Genomic DNA, 22,816 nt, shown 5'->3' with positions numbered 1-22,816 from the left:
ATTCCTCACCCACATTCCCCCCCAATACAATAGACATCCATTCTACTGTGTTTAATGCGTAACTTTTAAAAACATTTTTTTGCAAAACATCTAGTATCATTTTTTTTGAAGTTTTTAAATTTATTTTGAGGGTGGAGGAGGGCAGAAAGAGGGAGAGACAGAATCCCAAGCAGGCTCTGTGCTGTCAGCCCAACACAGGGTTTGAATCCACCAGCTGTGAGACCATGACTTGAGCTGAGATCAAGAGACAGATACTCAACTGACTGAGCCACCCAGGTGCCCCTAGTGTCATTTTAAATTGACATAGATAACTTATTTTGTTCCTTTTTTTTTTTTTCCACTAACCCTACCCCCTTAAGTTCTGTGTATATCCAATTCATTTCTTCTGAGCATTGCATTAGATTCCATGGTTAACATCCACTGGATTTTACCTGTCTAGGGAAGAACATCAAATTGCCTCTAACTCCCTGCCAACGTGAATAATGCTGTAATAAACATATCTTAAATGTTCTCTTTTGGACTTATGTAAAACTTTCATATATATCTATATATCTATAAATCTATACATATATAGATATATATAATCTATGTAAAACTTATGTAAAAACTTATATAGATATATATATCTTATCATATGTGTGTGTATATACATGTATACATACATATACACATATATATGTGTATACACACACACACACACACACACACACACACACACACACACACACGAGCAGACTTGTTTGATTTTACCCATACAGATTGTTTGAGTAAGTAGTACCTGATTTCTCCCCAGGATGGCTGTATCAGTCTGCTTTTTTACAAGCTGGGCATGGTGAACCTTATATCCCAACATCATCACCAACATTTGACAGTATTCACTTTTCTAATGTTTGCTGATCTAATGGGCATGTGGTAATATCTGATTATTGTTTTAATTGCATTTCTCCTGGTACTAACACTTTTGAGCATCTTGAATATGCTTAGTGACCTTTTGGTTTTCCTTTTCCGACATTGCTTCTTGTCCCCTGCCCATTTTTCTGTCAGGATTGCTACATTTTTCTTGTTGGTTTGAAGGAGTTTCCTGAATAGTTCAGAATAGTTAATCATCTCTTGACAGCCTTAAACATCTCTTGACAACCTTGAACATCATGAATATCTTCCCCAACTCTGTCAACTATGCAATAACTTCATTCATGGTGTCCTTTTTGAGCAAATATCCTTAATTTTAATATAACCAATGCCTTTTGTTTTTTTCCTGTGGTTCGTACTTTTGAACTTTTCCTTAAAGGGACTTTTTTTTTTTTTTTTTTAAGTTCACTTGTTGGGGTGCCTGAATGGCTCAGTTAGTTAAGTGTCCAACTTCTGCTCAGGTCATGATCTCCTGGTCCATGAGTTCGAGCCCTGCATTGCAATCTGTGCTGACAGCTCAGAGCCTGGAGCCTGCTTTAGCTTCTGTGTCTCCCTCTCGCTCTGTCCCTCCCCTACTCATGCTTTGCCTCTCTCTCAAAAATAAACAAACATAAAAAAAAATTGTTTTAACTTCATTTATTTTGAGAGAGAGAGAGGGCATGCACAAGTAGGGGGAGAGGCAAAGAGACAAGGAGAGAGTGAATGAATCCTAAGCAGTCTCTGTGCAGTGCAGAGCCTAACATGGAGCTTGACCCCACAAACCATGAGATCATGACCTGAGCCGAGATCAAAAGTCAGACACTCAACCAACTGAGCCACCCAGGTGCCTGTAAAGGAATTATTTTTTATATATCTTTCCCTGAAACTAACATCCAGATTCTGTGGATGCACTTGTGAGGGTGGCAGACGAATTTGGCCCACAGGATAACTTGGATTGTATACCCTCCCGGAATGCAGAGAGCACCCAACTTGTCTTCCTCCTTGGGTTTTGCCTTTCTATCCGTCACTTTCACTTCTTTTACCCTTTTATATGTTCTTAATGTAAACCTACCAACTTTAACATAATTTATTCTGGTTTTAGAAGTGAAAAGGGTGTAAACAATTCTCGGAAGACCCTGAATACAAGGACCCTAGCCTATTCAGCATTATAGGCCACTTCCTAAGACTCTCAAGTCAAGTTACCCCATCTATCAGGAAGTCTCTAACAGAACAAAACAAACAAAAAAACTTCCTGTCTGAATGCAACATTGTATATGGTAGTAGTACAGGAGTGTTGAAGGTCACAAGTGTGATTGGTGTTCACAAGTTATGAGTGTGTTCACACTTTACCAACACTGACTTCCTCAAGACATCATAACTCTGCTTAAATTCTAGTTCTGGTCCCTGGCGTTCTTCTTCCATTCCCCCATCCCCAACCTTCTGCTTATTTGAGGAACAGAGGAAGAGTGATGAACCAAAACATTCTCCCTCATTTCTCATCATCCATTTCAACTATAGGTGTTGGTAATAACTGTCTCATTCTCCGTGGAAGAAACTTTGCCTCAGTCCATTGGGTTGGCAGAAATAACAAATGACATGAGAAACTTTGCTGGGTTTTTTCCCCCCATACACTCTTCAGATTGACTTTAATACATATCTTTATAATCTTTATCTTCTACCAAACTCAGGAACCAAGTCAACTCTTTCAGAAGTTATTTCTAGGGGCGCCTGGGTGGCTCGGTCGGTTAGGCATCTGACTTCGGCCTAGGTCACGATCTTGTGATTCGTGAGTTCGAGCCCCATGTCAGGCTCAGTGCTGACAGCTCAGAGCCTGGTTCCAGATTCTGTGTCTCTCTCTCTGGCCCTCCCCTGCTCATGATCTGTCTTTCTCTCTGTCTCTCAAAAATAAATAAATGTTAAAAAAAATTTAAAAAAAGTTATTTCTAGGTAATAACTTAAAAACTTGAAAATAACTTAAAAACTTAAAAAAAATAAGAATAACTTTAAAAAGGTAAATGTGAGGGGCGCCTGGGTGGCTCAGTCGGTTGGGTGGCCGTCTTCGGCTCAGGTCATGATCTCACGGTCCGTGAGTTCAAGCCCCGCGTCGGGCTCTGAGCTGACAGCTCGGAGCCCGGAGCCTGCTTCAGATTCTGTGTCTCCCTCTCTCTCTGCCCCTCCCCCGCTCATGCTCTGTCTCTCTCTGTCTCAAAAATAAATAAACATTAAAAAAATACTTTAAAAAAAAAAAAAAAAAAGGTAAATGTGAAATGTTAAGTGGTCCAGTCACACTGCTCTATCCTGCTTTGCCAACCTCTGTAGTCTTCTAGATAGTCCTATACTGGAAACATCTAGTTGTTATTCTGAAATCTGACCACACTCTACTACAGGTTTCAAAGCTTCATTTACAAATGTTAAGATGTTGGAGGGTGATAGTTGCCAACAGCAACCTACAAAGGTAATGCTAGTTATGGTCACCAATCCACTGGGGACTCTAGGTCTCAGGAGGAGAGCAAGGCCCAAATTAAGAACCAACTTAATAACAAAATTTCTTCATAATTCTTGGAAGCTAAAGATACACCTGTGAAAATTTTATTTATACTTGACATGTTGTCATTTTTGCTGTATTTGTTATCTAGTACAAAACATTTGCAATCCACGTGTGCTCCTTGAGTTTCCTTTATCATAAATAACTGTCAGGCACCCGCTGCTTTAAGCACCCTGAAAGGTACAAAGAAATAAAAGATGAAGATCTTTCTCTGAAAGATTTTACTCTTAATTGAAGAGAGCAAACACATGAAGAAAAGAAAAGAAAAAATAAATGCTAAACTTATTCTAACTGTAGGAGCAACAGGGTTTTAGAGGAATTGATCACTATTAGCTAGAAGAATTAAGAAAAAAAGCAAGAGGGGTGCCTGGGTGGCTCAGTCAGTTAGGCCTCAGACTTCGGCTCAAGTCATGACATTGCAGTTCATGAGTTCAAGCTCTGCATTGGACTCTGTGCTGACTGACAGCTTGGAGCCTGGGGCCTGCTTTGGATTCTGTGCCTGTCTCTCTCTGTCCTTCCCCCGCTGGCACGCTCTCTCTCTCTTTCTCAAAAATACATAAACATTAAAAAAAAAGAAAAAAAGCAATAAAAGGTGAAAAGTGAGGATGGATAAGATATGATGGGCCCATACGATTGTTTAGTCTGGAGTCTCTGGAACAACCCAACTTGAAATATTTTTTTTTTATTGTTGCCTTCACGGGAAACACTAGAGTTCAAAAAGGTAACAATGACTACTACAATATTTAAGAATACAAATTAGTCCAAAGACTCTGAGGACAAGTATTTTTTTGTATTGCCTTCATGGGAAGCACTAGAGTTCAAAAATGTAACAACGACTGCTACAATATTTAAGAATACAAATTAGTCCAAAGACTCTGAAGACAAAAGATTATCCAATTTAAGCAAAAACAACCTTTCAGGTTTTATCCACTCATTAAGCTGGGTTTTACTGAACGCTTAGGATTTGCCCCACACAGCAGTGAGTGGCCTCAACTAGCCAGGCTAGTTTCCTCCCTTCACAGCTACTGAACACATACTATGTCCCAGGTACTGAGCTAAACCCTTTTCATGTATATGCCATCTAATTTAATTATAAAGGTAGCACCTAAGATTCGAGGGAGACATCCACCTATCTTCTACCATTTATCTGTCATCTACTGAAGGTCCTATGATACAGGCTATGAAACATTTTGCTACATCAAAATGCTACAGATCCCCAACTCTCAAAAACGTTAAAAGTGGGTAGCACAGTACGGGAACAATTGTGGCTGGGGCGCAGGAGGCCCAGCGCTGCAGGCCCAAAGCAGCAGATCAGATCTCCCTGGCGACGGGACGCTACCCGGGGCGAGGGAGCTGCAGCCCCGCCCCTCCCCCCGGGCGCCCTCGGTCCCAAGCTCGCTTCCTGCGCACGCGTACGCGCGCTGGCCCCGCCCCACTGGCGACGCTGTCGGAGCCATTTCGCCGCCGCCTCCGAGCGAGCTGCGGTGTTTGCCCCGGGTCTCTCTGAGGAAGGCCGCGGTCGCGGACGGTCTTAAGAGGGCTGTGTTTTCTGGCACCAGGAAGAGAACGCGGTAGGGAAGAGATGTCCTTGCCACCCGTTGGGGGCGTGGGGCCCCGCGCTCCTGCAGCCGGGCTTTGTTGCGAAGCGCGGGCGGCTGTGGGGGATGGGGGAAGGGGCGAGGCGCCCGCCGGGTTCCCGGATTGCGGGTTGCACGCGGCTCCCCGCACCACGCCTGCGCTGTCCGGGTCCGCTTTGTGCACCCGTCTTTCTCCCAGCGATTGCCAGTCTGGTGTCCGTAGCGTTCAAACCCTTCTTCCTCCTCCGGTCTGCGCGTGGCGGTGGCGCTGTTGCAGCCTATTGAAAGGGGGGAGGGAATCACGGGGTGGTGAGCCCGCCATGATGCCGCCACACACACTTAGGGCCCTCCATTCATTGTGGCAGCAAATACCGGGCGCTGTCCTGCGGGCTGGGTGGTAGAGCCATAAACACGTGGGGCACAGTCCCTACCCCTCCCCCCGCAAGAAGGTTTCTGTCGTAGTGGGAGGCAACGGGGAAAAAAAGCGTCTGCGGGTTTCAGTAAAAAAGATCGAGGAAATGGGAGGTGGTGTCAAGGGAGCTACTTTCATTAGGGTGGTAAGAGAAAGCGTTTCGGAGGAGGTAGACTTTTGAGCTGATATCTCGGCCCTTAGGTTGAGAATGCGTCAGCTATAAAGATGGGGAGGAAAAGAATCGCAGAGGTAGAAGGAATTAGCGCTTGAGAGCAGAGATTGGGAAGAAACAAAGACGGCCATGTTACTGGGGTATGGTGGGAAGGAATTAAGAATAGATTTTAGGGTGGCCAGAGTGGAAGCAGGAATCTAGAGCTATGAGATCTAAGACGTCGTTGCAGCACTCCAGGTGTGCGGTAGTGATGGCCGGCGACGGAGAGAAGCGAATGGATTGCAAACATGTTTTGGAGGCAGAAATTGCGTAGTAGATCAGGAGGCAGACTACCTGGCTTGGAATTCTGGGTCTCCCGGTTAGGGGCTTTGTCTTCTCTGGGGCAAGGTATTCTTTGTCTCTGTTTATTCTTCCCTAAAGGAAGATAATAATAATAGTCTTATCTGTACAATTATCCTAAGGGTTAAGGAAGATAGTTCTTGTAGATGACCCTCTAAGGTTACTGCCTGGCGCATGCTGAGGTCTCTCAACGGATACCTATGGAGGATCTTAAGGGAGTGTATGACTCCCAAGTTGTGATAGGAGTAACTTGGTAGATAGCGGTGCCATTTTGGGATATGAAAACACTTGGACCTAGGGAAGGAGGAACAGATTTGGGGAGGAAACTTAAATTCTGATTTGACTGGGACGTCAAGTTAACATATGCACATTAGTGCGCCTGTTGGATGAACTTGATTTTGGAGCTTAAAAGAAAAGACTAAATTTTCAGTGTATATTTGGGCATCATTACAATACAGTTAATATTGACTATAATGGCGTCAGATGAGACTGCTGGGGAGGAAGGAATTTGATAGTGTAGTCCTTCATATTTCATGTTACTCATTCACCGTGAGGGCTTGTTTTTTTAAATTAATTATTCAGGGGTGGAATTTACAGATAGACCTCATGAGCTTTCCACAGCTTTTCAGTCAATAGGATTTCCCCAGGGTTCGTTTGTGGCTACAGAATAAACAAGTTTATACTAGGGTCCAGTTTTATGACATTAGATTTAGGTGCTAATAAAATGCACTTAACGTTAACAGAAGACAGATGTGTAATGCTAGTAATAGGGTTTCTTCTCGCAGCAAACTAACTTTATTTGCATATTTTCTCTAGATCTAAATTTGGTCCCAGGTACTGTATCTTATTTTTAATTTAGAATCAGATTTTAGACTCACAGGCGCCGTATCTTTTGCTGTCTTTATAAACTGGACTTAGGGAGAGTGCCAACATGTATGGTATGTTGCACTTCAAGAAAACTTAATGTCCTCAAATTTTAATGAATAACAAGGCCTAAAGGAGAAATTTGGTGTTTAAGTTAATAGATTACTGTTTTCAGATCAAGTACTGAATTCTTGGTGTAATATATAGTGTACAACTTGGAGGATAGTCTGCTAGGAGACATACTTCAGAATGACAGTAAACTGATGTATACACAAACTGATTGATGACCATTTCTTAATATAGTAGTTCGAGTTTGAATTTATGCCTCCACAGTGGGTGACTTGGAAAAGTTATCTAAACTTTCTATGCCCTCCCTGGTTTTCTTCCTCTGTAGAAAGTGTTTAGGATATAATTTTATCTGTCACTGAGGATTAAGTGAGTTAAAATGTAAAACATAGGCCTTTCATCAAATGTTTTTTAGGAAAAGGTCAAAATCACTTGTGGTCACCCAAAGATAACCATTTTGAGGGATATTTCTTTTTCAGACTTGATTTATGCATATATACTTTTATATAGTTCAAATCATGTAGTTTTGTATCCTGCTTTTTCACATAGCATGTCATAGACCTTCCACTTTTGTCGTTAAAAGTTTTGTCATGCAGTTTTAATAGTAGCATGCTAGAATATCATGTATTTAACCTAGATTTTGAGTTAATTCCAGTTATTGGATATTTCTAATGTTTGCTCTTACAAATAATGCAATTTAATTTCTGTTTTCTTAGGTCTGAAGAAGACTCTTGAATCATGGGTGATGTTAAGAATTTTCTGTATGCCTGGTGTGGCAAAAGGAAGATGACCCCATCCTATGAAATTAGAGCAGTGGGGAACAAAAACAGGCAAAAATTCATGTGTGAGGTACTACAGAATACAGTTTACATTTACGTGAAGTTTTGTTTCGTTTTTATTTTAGAGAGCACACGCGTGAGCCAGGGAGAGGGACAGAGGGGGAGGTAGGGAGAGAGAGAATCTTTTTTTTTTTTTTTTTTTTTTTTTTTTTTTAATGTTTATTTCAGAGACAGAGACGGGTGGGGAAGGGGAGAGAGAAAGGGAGACACAATCCAAAGCAGGCTCCGGGCTCTGAGCTGTCAGCACAGAGCCTGACATGGGGCTCAAACCCAGGAATCATGGGAACATGATCTGAGCTGAAGTCAGACGCTTAACTGACTGAGCCACCCAGGCATCCTGAGAGAGTTTTTTTTTTTTTTTTTTTAATGTTTATTTATTTTTGAGACAATGTGAGAGACAGTGCAAGCAGCAGACAGAATCTGAAGTGGGCTCCAGGCTCTGAGCTGTTGGCCCAGAGCCCATTGTGGGGCTCGAACTCACGAACTGTGAGATCATGACCTGAGCCAAAGTCGGGTGCTTAACCAACTGAGCCACTCAGGTGCCCGCCCCCCGGGAATCTTAAGCAGCTTCCACACTCAGCACAAAGCTGGATGCAGAGCTTGATCCCATGACCCTTGGTTTATGACCTGAACCAAAATCAAAAGTCAGATGCTCAATCAACTGAACCACCCAGGTGCCCCCATTATGTGTTTTTTTTCCAGCTTGTTTTGTTGTTAAGAGAACATTGTTTTCTGTTTGGGAATGATAATGTGTTGCACATTCTTTATTGTCACTTGCCTGCTATTCTGTTTTATTATAAGTCATTTTCAAGGGAGCATTACTTTTAAAACAATCTGATAGGTAAATTCTAGTGAGAAGATGTGTCTTCCTTAACTTCCACAGTACCAGTAGTGCAGGTTAGAAAAGTCATATCAGCTGTTTGTGGTTTTACTAATTTCTGTAGAAAGTAGAGCAATTCTTGATTGCTTCAGGTCAAATCAGTTAAAATAAATGCAAATGGAGAACTTGTTCTTGGGTTTTAAAAATCAGATTTTAACGTGGAACATTCTGTTACATGAGAAGAGAATATCTGCGCCACATAAATTATAGTTTTTAGATTAGTTTATCACTGGAAAACACAAAGCTTTTTTATAAGTCAGCCTATGAATTCCCTGGATGTTATTTTCAGTGTTTTTATAGAGTATATCTTCAACATTTAACTGTTATCCCTTAATTCATAATTGAATTACGAGTTTTTTAAATCCCAGAATTACCCAGGTCAATCTCTTTTAATACATTTTTTTTTCTGACCATTAAAGGTTCGGGTGGAAGGTTATAATTACACTGGCATGGGCAATTCCACCAATAAAAAAGATGCACAAAGCAATGCTGCCAGAGATTTTGTTAACTATTTGGTTCGGATAAATGAAGTAAAGAGTGAAGAAGTCCCAGCTGTTGGGGTAAGTACTCATGGCCCAGCACTTGAAATGTATGTTACAAGGTCATGCCTTGTATATATTGTACGACTAGATAATTGCCAAATTTTTTATTACTTGCCATATGGAGACATGGGATGATGATTTTTCAATGTTGTTTTCAAATGTATTAACGTGTTCCTTAGCGAACCTCAGAATCTTGTTCTCTTAGAGCGCTTTCCTAAGATTGGGATTTCATTCTCATTATGTACCTGACTTGTGAGTTTGAAAAATTCCTTTAATCTTTGTATTTGTGGTTTTATATATTTCATTCATTCATAAACTAATTTTCAGAGCCTGTTGTGCTTTGTATACTTCTAAAGATAACATTTCAAACAGAATGTAAAAATCAGTAACACTTTAAGACACAGTGTTTACTCCCAGTGGCAGTTCCTTATTACAGCAGAGAGAAAATTTTGTTTCATGCAATGGCATAATCATTCATAATTATTTTGATACCATGATAATTTAAATTATATTATGTAAATATGCAACATAGACTCCTGTCTAGTACTGATTTTAAGAAATAAACTTTATCTAATTAAAAAATGAAAATTTGAATTTTTATATGATCTTAAATTTTAAATCTATATGATCTTAAATCTTACATGATTTAAGATAAATACCTAAGGTAATTTAAATGAAATACTCAGTTTTTATAAAACTTACAGGAATAATATCTATATCAATTTCAACAACTTATTGTCACTGTGTTTATATTTTGTGTTGTTGTAAAGGTTAATATATATGTTTTATTCCCTTTCATTGTTTTGACCCAGAAGTTAGGAGACTTACTTTCTAGTATATTGTACCACTAGATAATTGCAGAATTTTTTATTACATTGGTTGGTCAATCTGCAAAATGAAGGGATTAGAGGAGATTATCTTGAAGATTCTTTCCACCTATGAAAAGAATGTTGCAAATATCTTATAATTTGAAACACTGGCATCTGCTCTATCTGTTATGACCTATTCTGTATCTTTTAACCTCTTCCTCTCTCTCTAAGTCTGCTTGTGGCGGATTCTTAATCTATCTATCTTTCTTTCTTTCTTTCTTTTTTTTTTTTTTTTTTTAAATGTTTATTTATTTTTGAGAGAGAGGGAGACAGAGGATCTGAAGCAGCCTCCATGCTATCAACAGAGCCCAGTGCGGGGCTCAAACCCATGAACTGCGAGATCACTTAACCCACTGAGCCATCTAGGAACCCCTTAGTTTTCTTTTGTATGAAAATGTTTTTATTTTACAGTCTCTCACATATTTTCACTGAATGTATAATTCTGCAGTACCACTTTCAGCACTTTCAAGTTGCATTGTTTCCTTCCACTGTTTGATGATAAGTCAGTAATAATCAAATCATTTCTCCTTATATGTAATGTGTTATTTTCTTTGTATTTACTTATTTATTTATTTATTTATTTATTTGGTTCCCAGCAGTTTGACTATGATGTCATATATGACTACATATGGTTTTCTTTGTACTTAATCCTGCTTGGAATTTGCTGAGATTCTTAAATCTATAAATTTATCTTTTACCAAACTTGGGGAATCTGGCTATTATTTCTTCAAATTTTTTTTATGCCTCATTTTTTCTCTGCTCCTTTTGGGACTCCTGTGTTAAACTTTTTTTATATTATCCCATAGGTCCCTGAGGCTTTTTCTTTTCCCTTTTTTCTGTTCTTCAGATTCAATGACTTTTAACTGATTATCTTCAAGTTCATGGATTGTTTTCTCTGTCAACTCCATTTTGCTGTTATCAGTCCATTCAGTGAGTTTTTATTTCATACATTGTCTTATTTCTAGAATTATCAGGTGGTTAATTTTTTTTAACAGATTTTATTTCTGTGGTGGCATTTCTTCCTGTTTCTTTGGTGATAGCATGTGTTCATAATATGAATGTAAATTTCCTTTATGTCATTGAGCATAGTTACAATAGCTGCTTTAAAATCTTGACTACAAATTTTAACATCTGGGCCTGGTTGGGCTCTGTTGATTTTATTTTCTCTTGAGATTGGTTCACCTTTTTCATTCTGTATGTCAAGTAATTTTGGATTTATCGTGGGCATTGTGATAATTATGTTGCAGATACTGTAAGTTATATTTTTTAAAATATTATTGATTTTGTTGTTGTGCTGTCAGTTTGGTTGGAACTCAAACTACAAACCCTGTCTTTTGGGTAACTGCTCACATCTATCTCCCTTGAGTTTTCTGATCTTTGGTAGGCAGCTTAGAGTCTGTCCTGCACATGTGTTGTTCAGGGGTTAGCCAGTGTTTTGGGCGAGTTTGTACAAAGAATTCCTTCTTTCCCTTTTAGGATTGTCTCCTCACTTTCTAGCAGTGTTTGTTTCCCCAGGCTCATATTCTCTGATTCTTCAGGCCAGAAAGACTGGGGAGTTTTAGCTGCTTCACATGGTCTTCCTCAGGCTAAAAGCCATAATAAACAGGAATTACAGCCTTTGCTTATCCTTGATTTCTCATTTCAAGTCACCTCCAGAATCTACCAGCTTTTGTTCACTTTTTAACACCTGCATATAATTGTTAGGGTCTTTGGGGTTTGAGGGCGGGGTTTCTTTTCGCCCTTGGATTTCTCGTTATCTGCAGGAAGGTCAGTCTAGTCTATGCATTTGCCACTTTCTCCCTGACTTCCTCTTTTCCAGCTATGCTGGCTTTCTTGCCATTCCTCAATCTTCCTACCTTTCTACCTCAAGACTTTTGTGTTTCTTATTCTCTTTCATTGTTTCATTTTTCTCAATAGCACTTAACTAATTTCAACCCATTGTTTGTCAGCTGAAGGCGATGTTGTCCCCTAGGGATATTTGGCAATGTGTGGAGTCATTTTAGTTGTTACAACTGGAAGGGGGTGTCAGCAATACTGACATATAGTAAATAGAGGCCAGGGATGCTACCAAACATCCTACAATACACAAGATAGCCTCCTACAACAAAGAATTTCCAGCATAAAATGTCAGTTGTACATAGTATAAGAAATTCTCTTCTAACCTAATATTCCCCAGACCTTCATATGAGAACAAAAGGTCATACGAGCAGGATTTTTATCTGCTTTTTAGTTCATTACTGTGTCTGTAGCATTAGAATGGTTCTGGTCTGTACAGCAGGCACTTGAAGTTTTTTGATTGAATGAATGAATGATCAATGGGTGAATTTGAAAAAAGGTCATACAACAAGCCCAATTTCTACTTCTAGCTACCATCTTTATCTCACCTCTTCATCCTTGCCAAATCCTGTTCATGTCACTTCATCTAGCATTTGCCCTTTCATTGCACAAATTGCTCTTGCCAAAAGTGGCCTGTTTCTAAATGCAAAGGATATTTTTAAATTTTGAAGAAGGGGGAGAAATTTCAAATGTGTAGAGAAGTAAGAATAATATTACAAATCCACGTTGTCAAAATCCAATTGCAGTATTTCTCAAAAGGGCTTCTCTACTTTCAGATTATTTTAAAGCAAATTCCAGACATCCTATATTTTATCTGTTACTATTTCACTTTGTATCTCTAAAAGATAATCCTCTTAAAAACATAATAATTCCATCATTGTACCTTAAAATATTTGTTTATTTTTTTATTTATTTTCTATTTTCGGGAGAGAAAAACCTGTTTAGGGTAGAAGGGCGAAGTGGGGAGAGAGAATCCTGAGCAGGCTCCACGCTCTGTGAGGAGCCTGATGCAAGGCTCCATCCCAGGACCCTGGGATCATGATCTGATCAAAATCAAGAGTCAGACACTTAACTGACTGAGACACCCAGGCACCCCCAAACCTAAAAAATTTTAAGAATTGTTTCTTACTGTCCTCAGACATCCAGTTATATTCAGATTTTCTTGATTGTTTCATAAATCCATTTTTTACAGTTTGTTTAAATCATGCTCCTAATGATGTCCTTATACAGCAAGTGATTGATACTTCTTTTAATCAGTAAATTCTCTCACCCTCTTTCTTACTTTTCTTTGCAATTTGTTGAAGAAAGCACATCATTTATTCTTTAGTCTCATAAAACATTTCTCTGCCCCTCTGTTTCCCATAATTGGTAATTAGATCTAGAGACTTGATTAGACTGAGACTTGATTAGAGTGAAAGAGCAAGAACAAGAAAACTCCAAAATATTCTACACTTCTATCAGGAGGAGGTACATAATTGTGATATTAGCAGGGGTGAATTATAGCTGTGTAGATTTATTATTTCATTATCAATTTCCTTTGATTTTTAGCTGGAATACTTACATAAAAGGAAATTTCTCATCAATAATCACACCAAGTTAGAATTTAGACAGGGAAATGAGATAAATGTTTGATTCTTTTCCTTTATTTAAAAATATTTTGTAAATTTCTGTTAAGTCCTTCTGTTCTAACAAGTCATTTATTTAAATCCAATGTTTCCTTACTGATTTCTGTCTGGATGATTATCCACTGATGTAACTGGGGTATTAAAGTTCCTTACTATAATTGTACTATTAACTCTTTTTGTCTTACATCTGTTAATATTTGCTTTATATATTTTGGTGCTTCTACGTTGGGTGCCGAAATATTTGTAAATACTATATCCTCTTGCTGGATTGACCCTTTTATCATTTTGTAACACCCTTCTTTGTCTCTTATTACACTCTGTTTCAAAGTCTATTTTGTCAGTTTGATACCCCAGACAAATGAAAATGTTTGTTTCCGGTGCATGGGATATCTTTTTCTGCCCTTCACTTTCATTCTGTGTGTGTACTTAATCTAAAGTGTATCTCTTGGATCACTTCTGACCTTCCTCTAGCTGCCATCTTGCTTCTCCCCCATGTGTGCCCCTAATCTCAGCTTGTTCCCTGGAGACCCTCTGAGCACCAACCCTAGTCCCCCCACCGTGGTCCCATTTCTGCTCCAGCAAGATGAAAGAAGCTGTTATGAACCAGGAGAAACTCACCAGACTGCAAGCACAAGTGCACATTAGTGGGAAAGGAACTGCTTATCGAAAGAAAGTGGTTCATGGAACGTCTCCAGTAGATGATAAAAATACTTCAGTACTCCTTAAAGAAGTTAGGGGTAAACAACATCTCTGTTATTGAAGAAGTGAATATGTTCACAAACCAATGAACAGTCATTCATTTTAACAACGCTGAAGTTTAGGCATCCTTGGCAGTGAACACTTTGACGATTACAGGCCACGCTGAGACAAACTAGCTGACAAAAAATAAAGTTCCTTGCCTGTCAAAAATTAAATAAAAATAACATAACACAAAATATTGTATCTCTTGTAGACAACTATAAACGGTTCGTGCTCTTATATCCATGCAGCCACTCTTTTTTGATTGGAGAATTTAGTCCATTTACATTGAAAGTAATTATGGATAGGTGTGTGTTTATTGCCATTCTGTTAATTGTTTTCTAGCTGTTTCTCTAGTTTCTATCTGTTCCTTCTCTTACTCTTTGTGGTTTGAAGATTTTCTTTAATGGTATGCTCCTATTCCTTTCTCTTTATCCTCTATTTCACATTTTTGCTTTGATTACCTTTATGCTTACATGTAACAACACATATCTACAATCTGTCTTAAGTCAGTAATTTAAGTTCTAAAGCTCAACATTTTTACTCCCTTCACCACATTTTAGATTTTTTAAAAAAAATTTTTTGTGTTTATTCATTTTTGAGAGACAGGACAGAGTGTGAGTGGGGGAGGGGCAGAGAGAGAGGGAGACAGAATCTGAAGCAGGCTCCAGGCTCTGAGCTGTCAGCACAGCCCAACGTGGGCCTCGAACCCACGAACTGTGAGATTATGACCTGAGCTGAAGTTGAAACTCAACTGACTGAGCCACCCAGGCGCCCTGCACATTTCATATTTTTGATGATAACATTTTATCTCTCTTTATTTTGTGTATCATTTAACCAATTGTAATTATATTTTTACTACTTTTGTCGATAACCGTCATACTGGCTTTATGTATAAAAGATATTTATTCTTTCATAATTTGTTCTTACCAATAAGTGCCCTTTCTTTACAGCTTAAAGAAGTCCCTTTAACATTTCTTGTAAGGCCGGTTTAGTGGTCATGAACACTTCAAGCTTTTGTTTTCCTGGGAAACAATTTCTCTCTCCTTTAATTCTGAATGATGACTTTGGCAGGTAGTGTATTTTTGGTTGGAATTTTTTTTCCCCCCCAGCACTTTGAATATATCTTTGTCTTTCTCCAGGTTAGGAACATTTTCAACCATTATTTTTTCAAATAAGATTTCTGCCCCTTTCTCTCTCTCTCCTTGAAGCCCAATGATACAGCTCTTAGTCCATTTCATGTTTTCCTGAAGTCCCTTAGGCTATCTTTACATTTTTTCACTTTTTTTTCCTTTTTGCTGCTCTCATTGGGTGAATTCCACTGCCTTGGTTTTGAGTTCACGGATTCTTTCTTCTTTTTCATCTGGTCTGCTGTTAAACACCTCTCCTGTATTTTTCAGTTCAGTTATTGTATTTCTTAGTTCCGTGACTTACCTAATTCGTACTTTCATTTTCCATCTCTTAGTTGAAGTTTTGTGTTCATTCCTCTCCCTAGTTTGAAGAGTGTTTTTATAACCATTATTTTAAAGACTTTATCAGGTAAATTACATAGTTCCATTTCATTAAGGTTTCATCTTGTTCTTTTGGCAGGTATTACTGTTTCTTCATTTTGCCTATGTTGGTTCCTATACAATAGATGAAACAACTTCTCCCAAGTCTTGAAGGAGTGGCCTTGTGTAGGAGATGAACTTTTTCATTCAGCCCTGCCCCAGCTCTTGGTTGTTTCTCAAACCTCTGTGCTTGACCAAGCAGCCTGTTATATTTTTAATAGCTCCTAGTAGTTAGGATATGCTGAGACCTCTCAGTGTCCAGAGGGTAGGATCTCAGCACCTGGATTCGCAGACTAGAAGCCAGACCCTTGGGCAGCAGCTTCTAAAAGTAATGCAGATATGTATAGTTCTGAGGTGCCCAAAAGCATAAGCCCTGCTAACCACCAGGGCCAGATAATCTGGAGGTGTTCCCTGGGCTGCATTTGCAAATTTGGGGGCTTCAGTCAAGTGTATAGTCTCCTTTCTGGGAGATACCAGCAAGCTGAAGCAAGAAGAGGGAGAGCACGAAGATGGCTTCCATAGCATACATTCCTTCAGAGCAGCTCCATAGCCAGTGAGTGCCCAACCTGAAGCCTGCCCCTCTGTCTGGAGCTTCAGGACAAGCAAAGTGACCTTCACAGAAAGATGGGGGGGTGTGCCTCAGTCCACTGTCTGTACAGTGCCTTGAGGATTGTAACCTGCCCAGAACCGCTGCTCTGATTGACACCCTCCTAGGGGACCCCAAGAATGCAAAGCTCCTCTGGTCACCAGAGCAGGGCAATCAGAAGGCATCCCTGGGTGTTAGCTGTAAAAAGCGTTCAATGTAAAGCTTCTCTTCAGTAGACACTGGCATTCTAGAACACAACAGAACATAAAGATAGCACCTTCTCTCAGAAGTCTCTGGAAAGGATTACAGTCAGCCCCTTTCATTTCTAATGAAAGAGATGCTTCTTTTATTAGAAGCCTCTTCCTTGGGCCACATTCATGATTAGCTAGTAGGCCTCCTTTACAGACAGACTCAGCTCCTGGGTCTGTTGCCTCTTTTTGTGCTATGGGTGCAGTAGCTGTTCAAGAATTGTCTCCAGCAAGCTTATCTAGTCATTATGTTGTATACCTGAAACTAATACAACATTGTGTGTCAACTCTACTCAAAAAAAATTAGAACTTTTTCTATGGGTTACAGACTTGTGAGAAGCAGGAGCATAAGCTGCACGGGGCACCTGAGTGAGTCAGGCAAAGTCGAGGTGTCCTCTGGCAGCAGTCATGAAATTTGGGGCCACAGACAGGTTTTTGAGCTCCTTTCTGGGTAATGCTCATTATTACAGTCGTATGTGACCAGGAACACAAGCTTCCCTGGCCTCCAGAGCCAGGTGATCAAGAGGCATCCCCTGTGCAGCAGCAACAAAAATTAAGGCACCAGGCACGTGTAAAGGTTCTTTTCTGGGAGGTACTGGTGTTCTGAAGCATGCAAAGACAGCACCCACTGGTCTCCATTCCTGGGTACAGCTTTCTAGATGTGTGTGTTAAATTAGATACCTGCCCCTCGGGCCAAGGTTTTAATATAAGCAAGTGCCTTGCCTCCTTTCACTTTAACTCGGTGCAGTTGGCTACTTCTGAGTTGAGCCTTGGGGCAGGTGAGTCCAAGCACACAAGCCCTTTAAGAGGCATTTTACAGATTGCTACCATCTTGTGGGTCTTGGAATGTGAGATCTGTCAGGGTTTGTTTTTTTGTTTGTTTAGAGAAAGCACGAGCAGGGGAGAGGGGTGTGGGTGGGGGAGAGAGAGTCCTAATGCACATTTGGGCTGCTACCATAATTTGGCTATTGTAAATAATCCTGTGGTAAACAGAAGGGTGCATATATTCTCTCAAATTAGTGTTTTCGAATTCTTTGGGTAAATACCTTGTACAATTACTGGATCACTAGTTGATATTTTTAATTTTTTGAGGAACCTCCATACAGGTCTTCCACAATGGCTACACCAGTTTGCATTCCTACAAACAGTGCAGGAGGGTTCCTTTTTCTCCACATCCTCAACAACACTTGTTGTTTGTTGTGTTTTTGATTTTAGCCATTCTGATAGGTCCAAGGTGATATCTTATGGTTTTGATTTGTATTTCCTTGATGATGAGTGACGTTGAGCATCTTTTCATATGTCTGTTGGCCCTCTGGATGTGTTTAGAGAAATGTGTGTTCATGTCTTCTACCCATTTTTTAATTGGATTATTTATTTTTTGGGTGTTGAGTTGTAGCAGTTCTTTATATATTTTGGATACTAACCTTTATTGGGTATGTCATTTGCAAATGTCTTCTCGCATTCCCTTGGTTGTCTTGTAGTTTGTTTCCTTTGCTGTGCAGAAGCTTTTTGTTTTTATTTATTTACTTAATTTTTAATTTGTTAAAAGTTGTTTTCGTTTTTGTTTTTTTTAGTTTATTTATTTATATTGAGAGAGTGTATGCCCGCAAGGTGGGGAGGGGCCAAGAGAGAGGGAGAGATCCCAGGCAGGCTCTGCACTGTCAGTGCCAAGCCCAATGCAGGGGTCAAAACTCACAAGCCGTGAGATCATGACCTGAGGTGAAGTCAGATTTCTTGACTGACTGAGCCACGGAGGCACCCCCAGAAGTTTTTTGTTCAGTTAGTTTATTTTTTTGAGGGGGGGAGACAGGGAGAGAGAGAATCCCAAGCAGCAACCCATCAACTTAATACAGACTGATATATGTGGAAGGTATCATATACAATCTAATGGCAACCACAAATTAAAACTACTAACAGATGTGCAAAGAATAAAGAGAAAACAATCCAAGTATATCACAGAAGTAACCCAGCAAACCATGAAAGAGAGAAAAACTACAAAAACAAGTTAAAAACCCATTCTTTACGCCTCTCCAACCCCCACATTTTATGTATATAGTGTCCTATTTTACATCCTTTTATTTTGTGAATCCCTTGACTGACTTTTTATAGAAATACTTATTTTTACTGGTTCTCTGTTTCCTACTTTTCATACTTAACGGTCTTTTCCTTTCCACTCTTTACAGTTCTCTTTGGTATTTCTTGTAGGGTTGGCTTAGTCATCTTGAACTCCTTTAGTTTTTATTTGTCTGAGGAGCTCTTTCTCTGTCCTTCTGTTCCAAATGATAGACTTCCTTGGTAGAATATTCTTGGCTGTAAATTTTTTCCCTTTCAGCACTTTGAATATATCATGCCAGTCCCTTCAAACTGCCAAAAATTCTGCTGGAAAATCCACTAATAGCCTCATGGGTTTTCTTTTGTATATGTACCTGTTTTCTTTTCTCTTGTTGCTTTTAATTTTTTTTTTCCTTTATCTCTACTTTTTGCCATTTTGATGGTTATGTCTTGGTGTGGACTTCCTTTGGTTGATTTTTGTTGGAGATCTCTGTGTCTCCCGGGTCTAGATATGTTTCCTTCCCCAGATTAGGGAAGTTTTTAGCTATTATTTCTTCAAATAAATTTCCTACCCTCCTTTCTCACTGTTCTTCTGGGATCCCTGTACTATGTATGTTATTGTGCGTGATGGTATCACTTGAGTTCCCTGAGTCTGTTCTCATTTTGCATAATTCTTTTTTTCTCTCATTTGTTCAGCTTGATTACTTTCCATTCCTCCATTTTCTACTTAATTTTTTCCTCTACTTCCAGCCTGCCATTTATTCCATCTTCATCTCTGGTTCTATTTTATGTTTTCAGGCTCTTTCTTAAGGGTCTCACTGATGTCCTCAACTCTTTTCTCAAGTCCAGAGAATATCTTTATGATCATTATCAGGCATGTTACTTATACCTGTTTTGCTTAGGTCTCTTGCTGTGGTTTGTTCTTTCATTTGTGACATGTTCTTCTGTCTCATTTTGCCTAATTCTCTGTGTCTGTTTGTCTGTGTTAGGCAAGTCACATATGTCTCTTGATCTTGAAAGTAGTGAACAGGATGTGTACTTTTAACAAGGAGACACTGGTCATCCTCCATAGGGGACTCAAAACTGTCACAGACTGAGCTGGCCAGGGCCACTCCACAAAGTGTGGAGACAGGTGGTTAATACCCTCTTTCCCTCTGCCTTCATCTTCATTGATCAAGAAATTTAAAGATTTAAAAAAAATCCTTCCTATTCGGTTCAGGCTGCTGTAACAAAGTACCATAGACTGGGTGGCTTATAAACAACAGGAACATATTTCTCACACTTCTGAAAGTTGGGAAGTGTAAGTCTTAGGTTCTGGCTGATTCAGTGTCTGGTGAGGCTCTCCTCTCACTATATCCTCACGTGGCAGAAAAAGCAAGAGAGCTCTCTCGTTTTCAATAAGGCACCAATCTCTTTCATGTGGGCCCCTCCCCTAAGACCTAATCACCTTCCAAAGGGCCTGCTTCCTAATATCACATTGGAGGTTAAATTTCAAAATACTAATTTTGGGGAGATAGAAGCATTCCATTTGTAACACTCTTCGTCACTGCAAAACAGGAAGTTATCCCACCCATACACCTCAAGTCTTGAGGAAGAGATTTTTCTTTTAAGTTTACATAGATACAGAATGAGGTAGAACAGCATTTTGGACATGGAGTGGGCAAGGTGGTGGAAAGAAAGACAAATCAGCACCAGTGTTGCCCACTGTTTTTCTTTTCCTGGAACTTGGCTGTTAGAGCTGTCCCTAGAATAAACTGTACTGTGCCTTCACAGCCCTAACCTTGGAAGAACACTGTGCCTCAAACTATGTGCTATCTTTATAAAATAAAGAAGTCTTCCAATTAGATTGAAAGTAAAGACCAGAGTAAAACTATACTAGGCAAATGAAGTACAAAATAAAATGGGAGTAACAATATTAATATCAAAATAAACTTTAAGAAAGCAGAAAATACAAACAGTTCACAACATACAAATCCCCACTTACTATTAAAAATGCTTATGTGTATATTGGCAAAACTAAAATGGTAATGTGAGAAAGTAGCAAAGGGACCAAAACAATCCTAAACATTAGGAAATTTAAACACTTGGTTTTAAATGAAAATTGAAAATTACGGGCTGTTTAACAGTGTCAGAACTGTGGAAGGCCAGAGGAATTGTCATTTACTCAAACATCAAATACTTGTATTATTGCATAAGAAATAGTTTTTTTTTAAATGAGTAAACTAGTGATTTTTCAGCTCAGGAAAATAGAACAGACTTAGAGTAAGAAGAAATTAATAAAGATAAAATCAGAAATTTTGTAGAATTAGAAGTAAAAGTGATGAGTAAAAATTTTAAATAACCCTTTCAAAAGATAAATAATCCATCCCAAGGTTAATTAAGACAATAGTAAATAGATTCATATTCCTTTATCAAAAAACCATGTGCTTAGGTGGGTTTGAGAATTCAAACTTTTCATATTTTAGAAAAGTAGTATGGTGTACATACCATATCTTACATGACACCTCCAGTACATCTGAAGCAAAACCCTGTAGTCGAACTTTCTAGCTACATCACATTGAGTTTTTTGAGAGAAAAATGCTAACTACTCAGTGGTTGAGTTAGTGGAGGTTTAAAAAAAAGCATTTGAGGGGCGCCTGGGTGGCTCAGTGGGTTAAGCATCCGACTTCGGCTCAGGTCATCATCTCGCGGTTCGTGAGTTCAAGCCCCGCGTTGGGCTCTGTGCTGATAGCTCAGAGCCTGGAGCCTGTTTCGGATTCTGTGTCTCCCTCTCTCTCTGACCCTCCCCCGTTCATGCTCTGTCTCTCTCTGTCTCAAAAATAAATAAACGTTAAAAAAAAATTTTTTTTTTGAAATAAAAAAAGCATTTGATAACAGGCTTATTACAAATAAAGTACTAAGGAAATGAAGTAGAAAAATACTTCTTGGCATGTTGAAAAGTGTCCTCTAAAAATAATAGTAGGGGTAGCTGGCTGGCTCAGACAGTGAAGCATGCAACTCAATCTCAGGATTGTGAGTTGGAGCCCCACGATGGTGTAGAGATTACTTAAAAATAAAATCTTTAGGGGCATCTGGGTGGCTCAGGTCGGTTAAGCATCTGACTCTGGCTCAGGTCATGATCTTACGGTTCGTGAGTGCTGACAGCTCAGAGCCTGGAGCCTGCTTTCAGAGTCTCTTTACCCTACTCTATGCCCCTCCCCCACTCACAGTCCTCTGTCTCTCAAAAATGAATAAATGTTAAAACAATTAAAAATAAGTAAAATCTTTAAACAATAGTAAAAATAATAGTAAATACTAAAAACAGGTATAAAAACATGGAGCAGCACTGCTGAAAATGTTATGGTGGTAAGTATAAAAAGGAGTGCACAATTAGAAATGCTAATAGAGTGACAGCAGTTTTACATTTGTTGACTATAATAATTAGAGAACTTGGGCTTTGTATTTTGTATGTCTGATTTATATTTCTAGCAGTTCATTTTCATTGTATTTACAAAAATTTTACTCCCAGTGGATTAGGGGGAAAAACTCAAAACCAGGTCTTCTTTGCAGATAGTTGTAAAGTTAAGACAAGACCCAACGTGTCCACTACCACTGCCATTACTCTCAATGTGACAGATTTTTACTGAAGGATAGTGTTAAGTCTTAAAGAGATTTTACCATACTTGCAGTCTAATGATTCAGCCTAATGGCAGAAGACACAAGACTTCTGAGTTAGAGACAAAGGATGTTTACTACTCATGGGATAGCAGGCAGCATGAGCTTCATGTTTGTATTGCCCCCCCCCCCCCCCCCCCCCCGCCATGTCCTTAAATCTTTTGGGGACAATGTGGAGCAGGTCCAGGTAGATCCTGAGGGCACAGTTAATTGGTATTACACTTGAGGTACTTGGAGTTTAGGAAACTGTCGGTCTTAAAAAAAAAAAAAAAAAGGAGCTGCTGGCAAAACTGCAACCCTATCTTTTTTACTATCCTCATTAGGAAATAAATCTGCTCCCTACCCTGGAGTAAGATCTTACCTCTGCCTTCCAAGGTTATTATTTGCTATTCAAACCTCCTTGAAAAGATGTTTAAACAAGACTTGGAGAGCCACAGATATTCATGGAGAATTGTCTTAACAGATAGAAGATTTGATGAAATATAGAGCCATACCGTGTTTCTGGGTGGGAGGTTGCATTATCATGTCAATCAG

At 39.3% G+C, this 22,816-nt stretch overlaps 1 protein-coding gene across 1 annotated transcript in view; it reads left to right on the top strand.

The window, feature by feature from the left end:
• Positions 1-4,866: 4,866 nt before the first annotated feature.
• Positions 4,867-22,816, top strand: part of DHX9 (DExH-box helicase 9) — a 51,105-nt gene continuing 33,155 nt past the window's right edge. Inside the window, exons 1-3 of the mRNA XM_042975464.1 lie at positions 4,867-5,004; positions 7,580-7,712; positions 9,002-9,142. Coding sequence (XP_042831398.1) covers positions 7,602-7,712; positions 9,002-9,142 — 252 coding nt within the window. The 5' untranslated portion in view covers positions 4,867-5,004; positions 7,580-7,601. The remainder of the gene's footprint in view (positions 5,005-7,579; positions 7,713-9,001; positions 9,143-22,816) is intronic.

Source organism: Panthera tigris, chromosome F3 (assembly GCF_018350195.1).
Source record: "Panthera tigris isolate Pti1 chromosome F3, P.tigris_Pti1_mat1.1, whole genome shotgun sequence".
NCBI classification, from domain to species: Eukaryota; Metazoa; Chordata; class Mammalia; order Carnivora; family Felidae; genus Panthera; species Panthera tigris.
The sequence above is the reverse complement of the archived record's forward strand: the minus strand, read 5'-3'. Positions and strand labels throughout refer to the sequence as shown.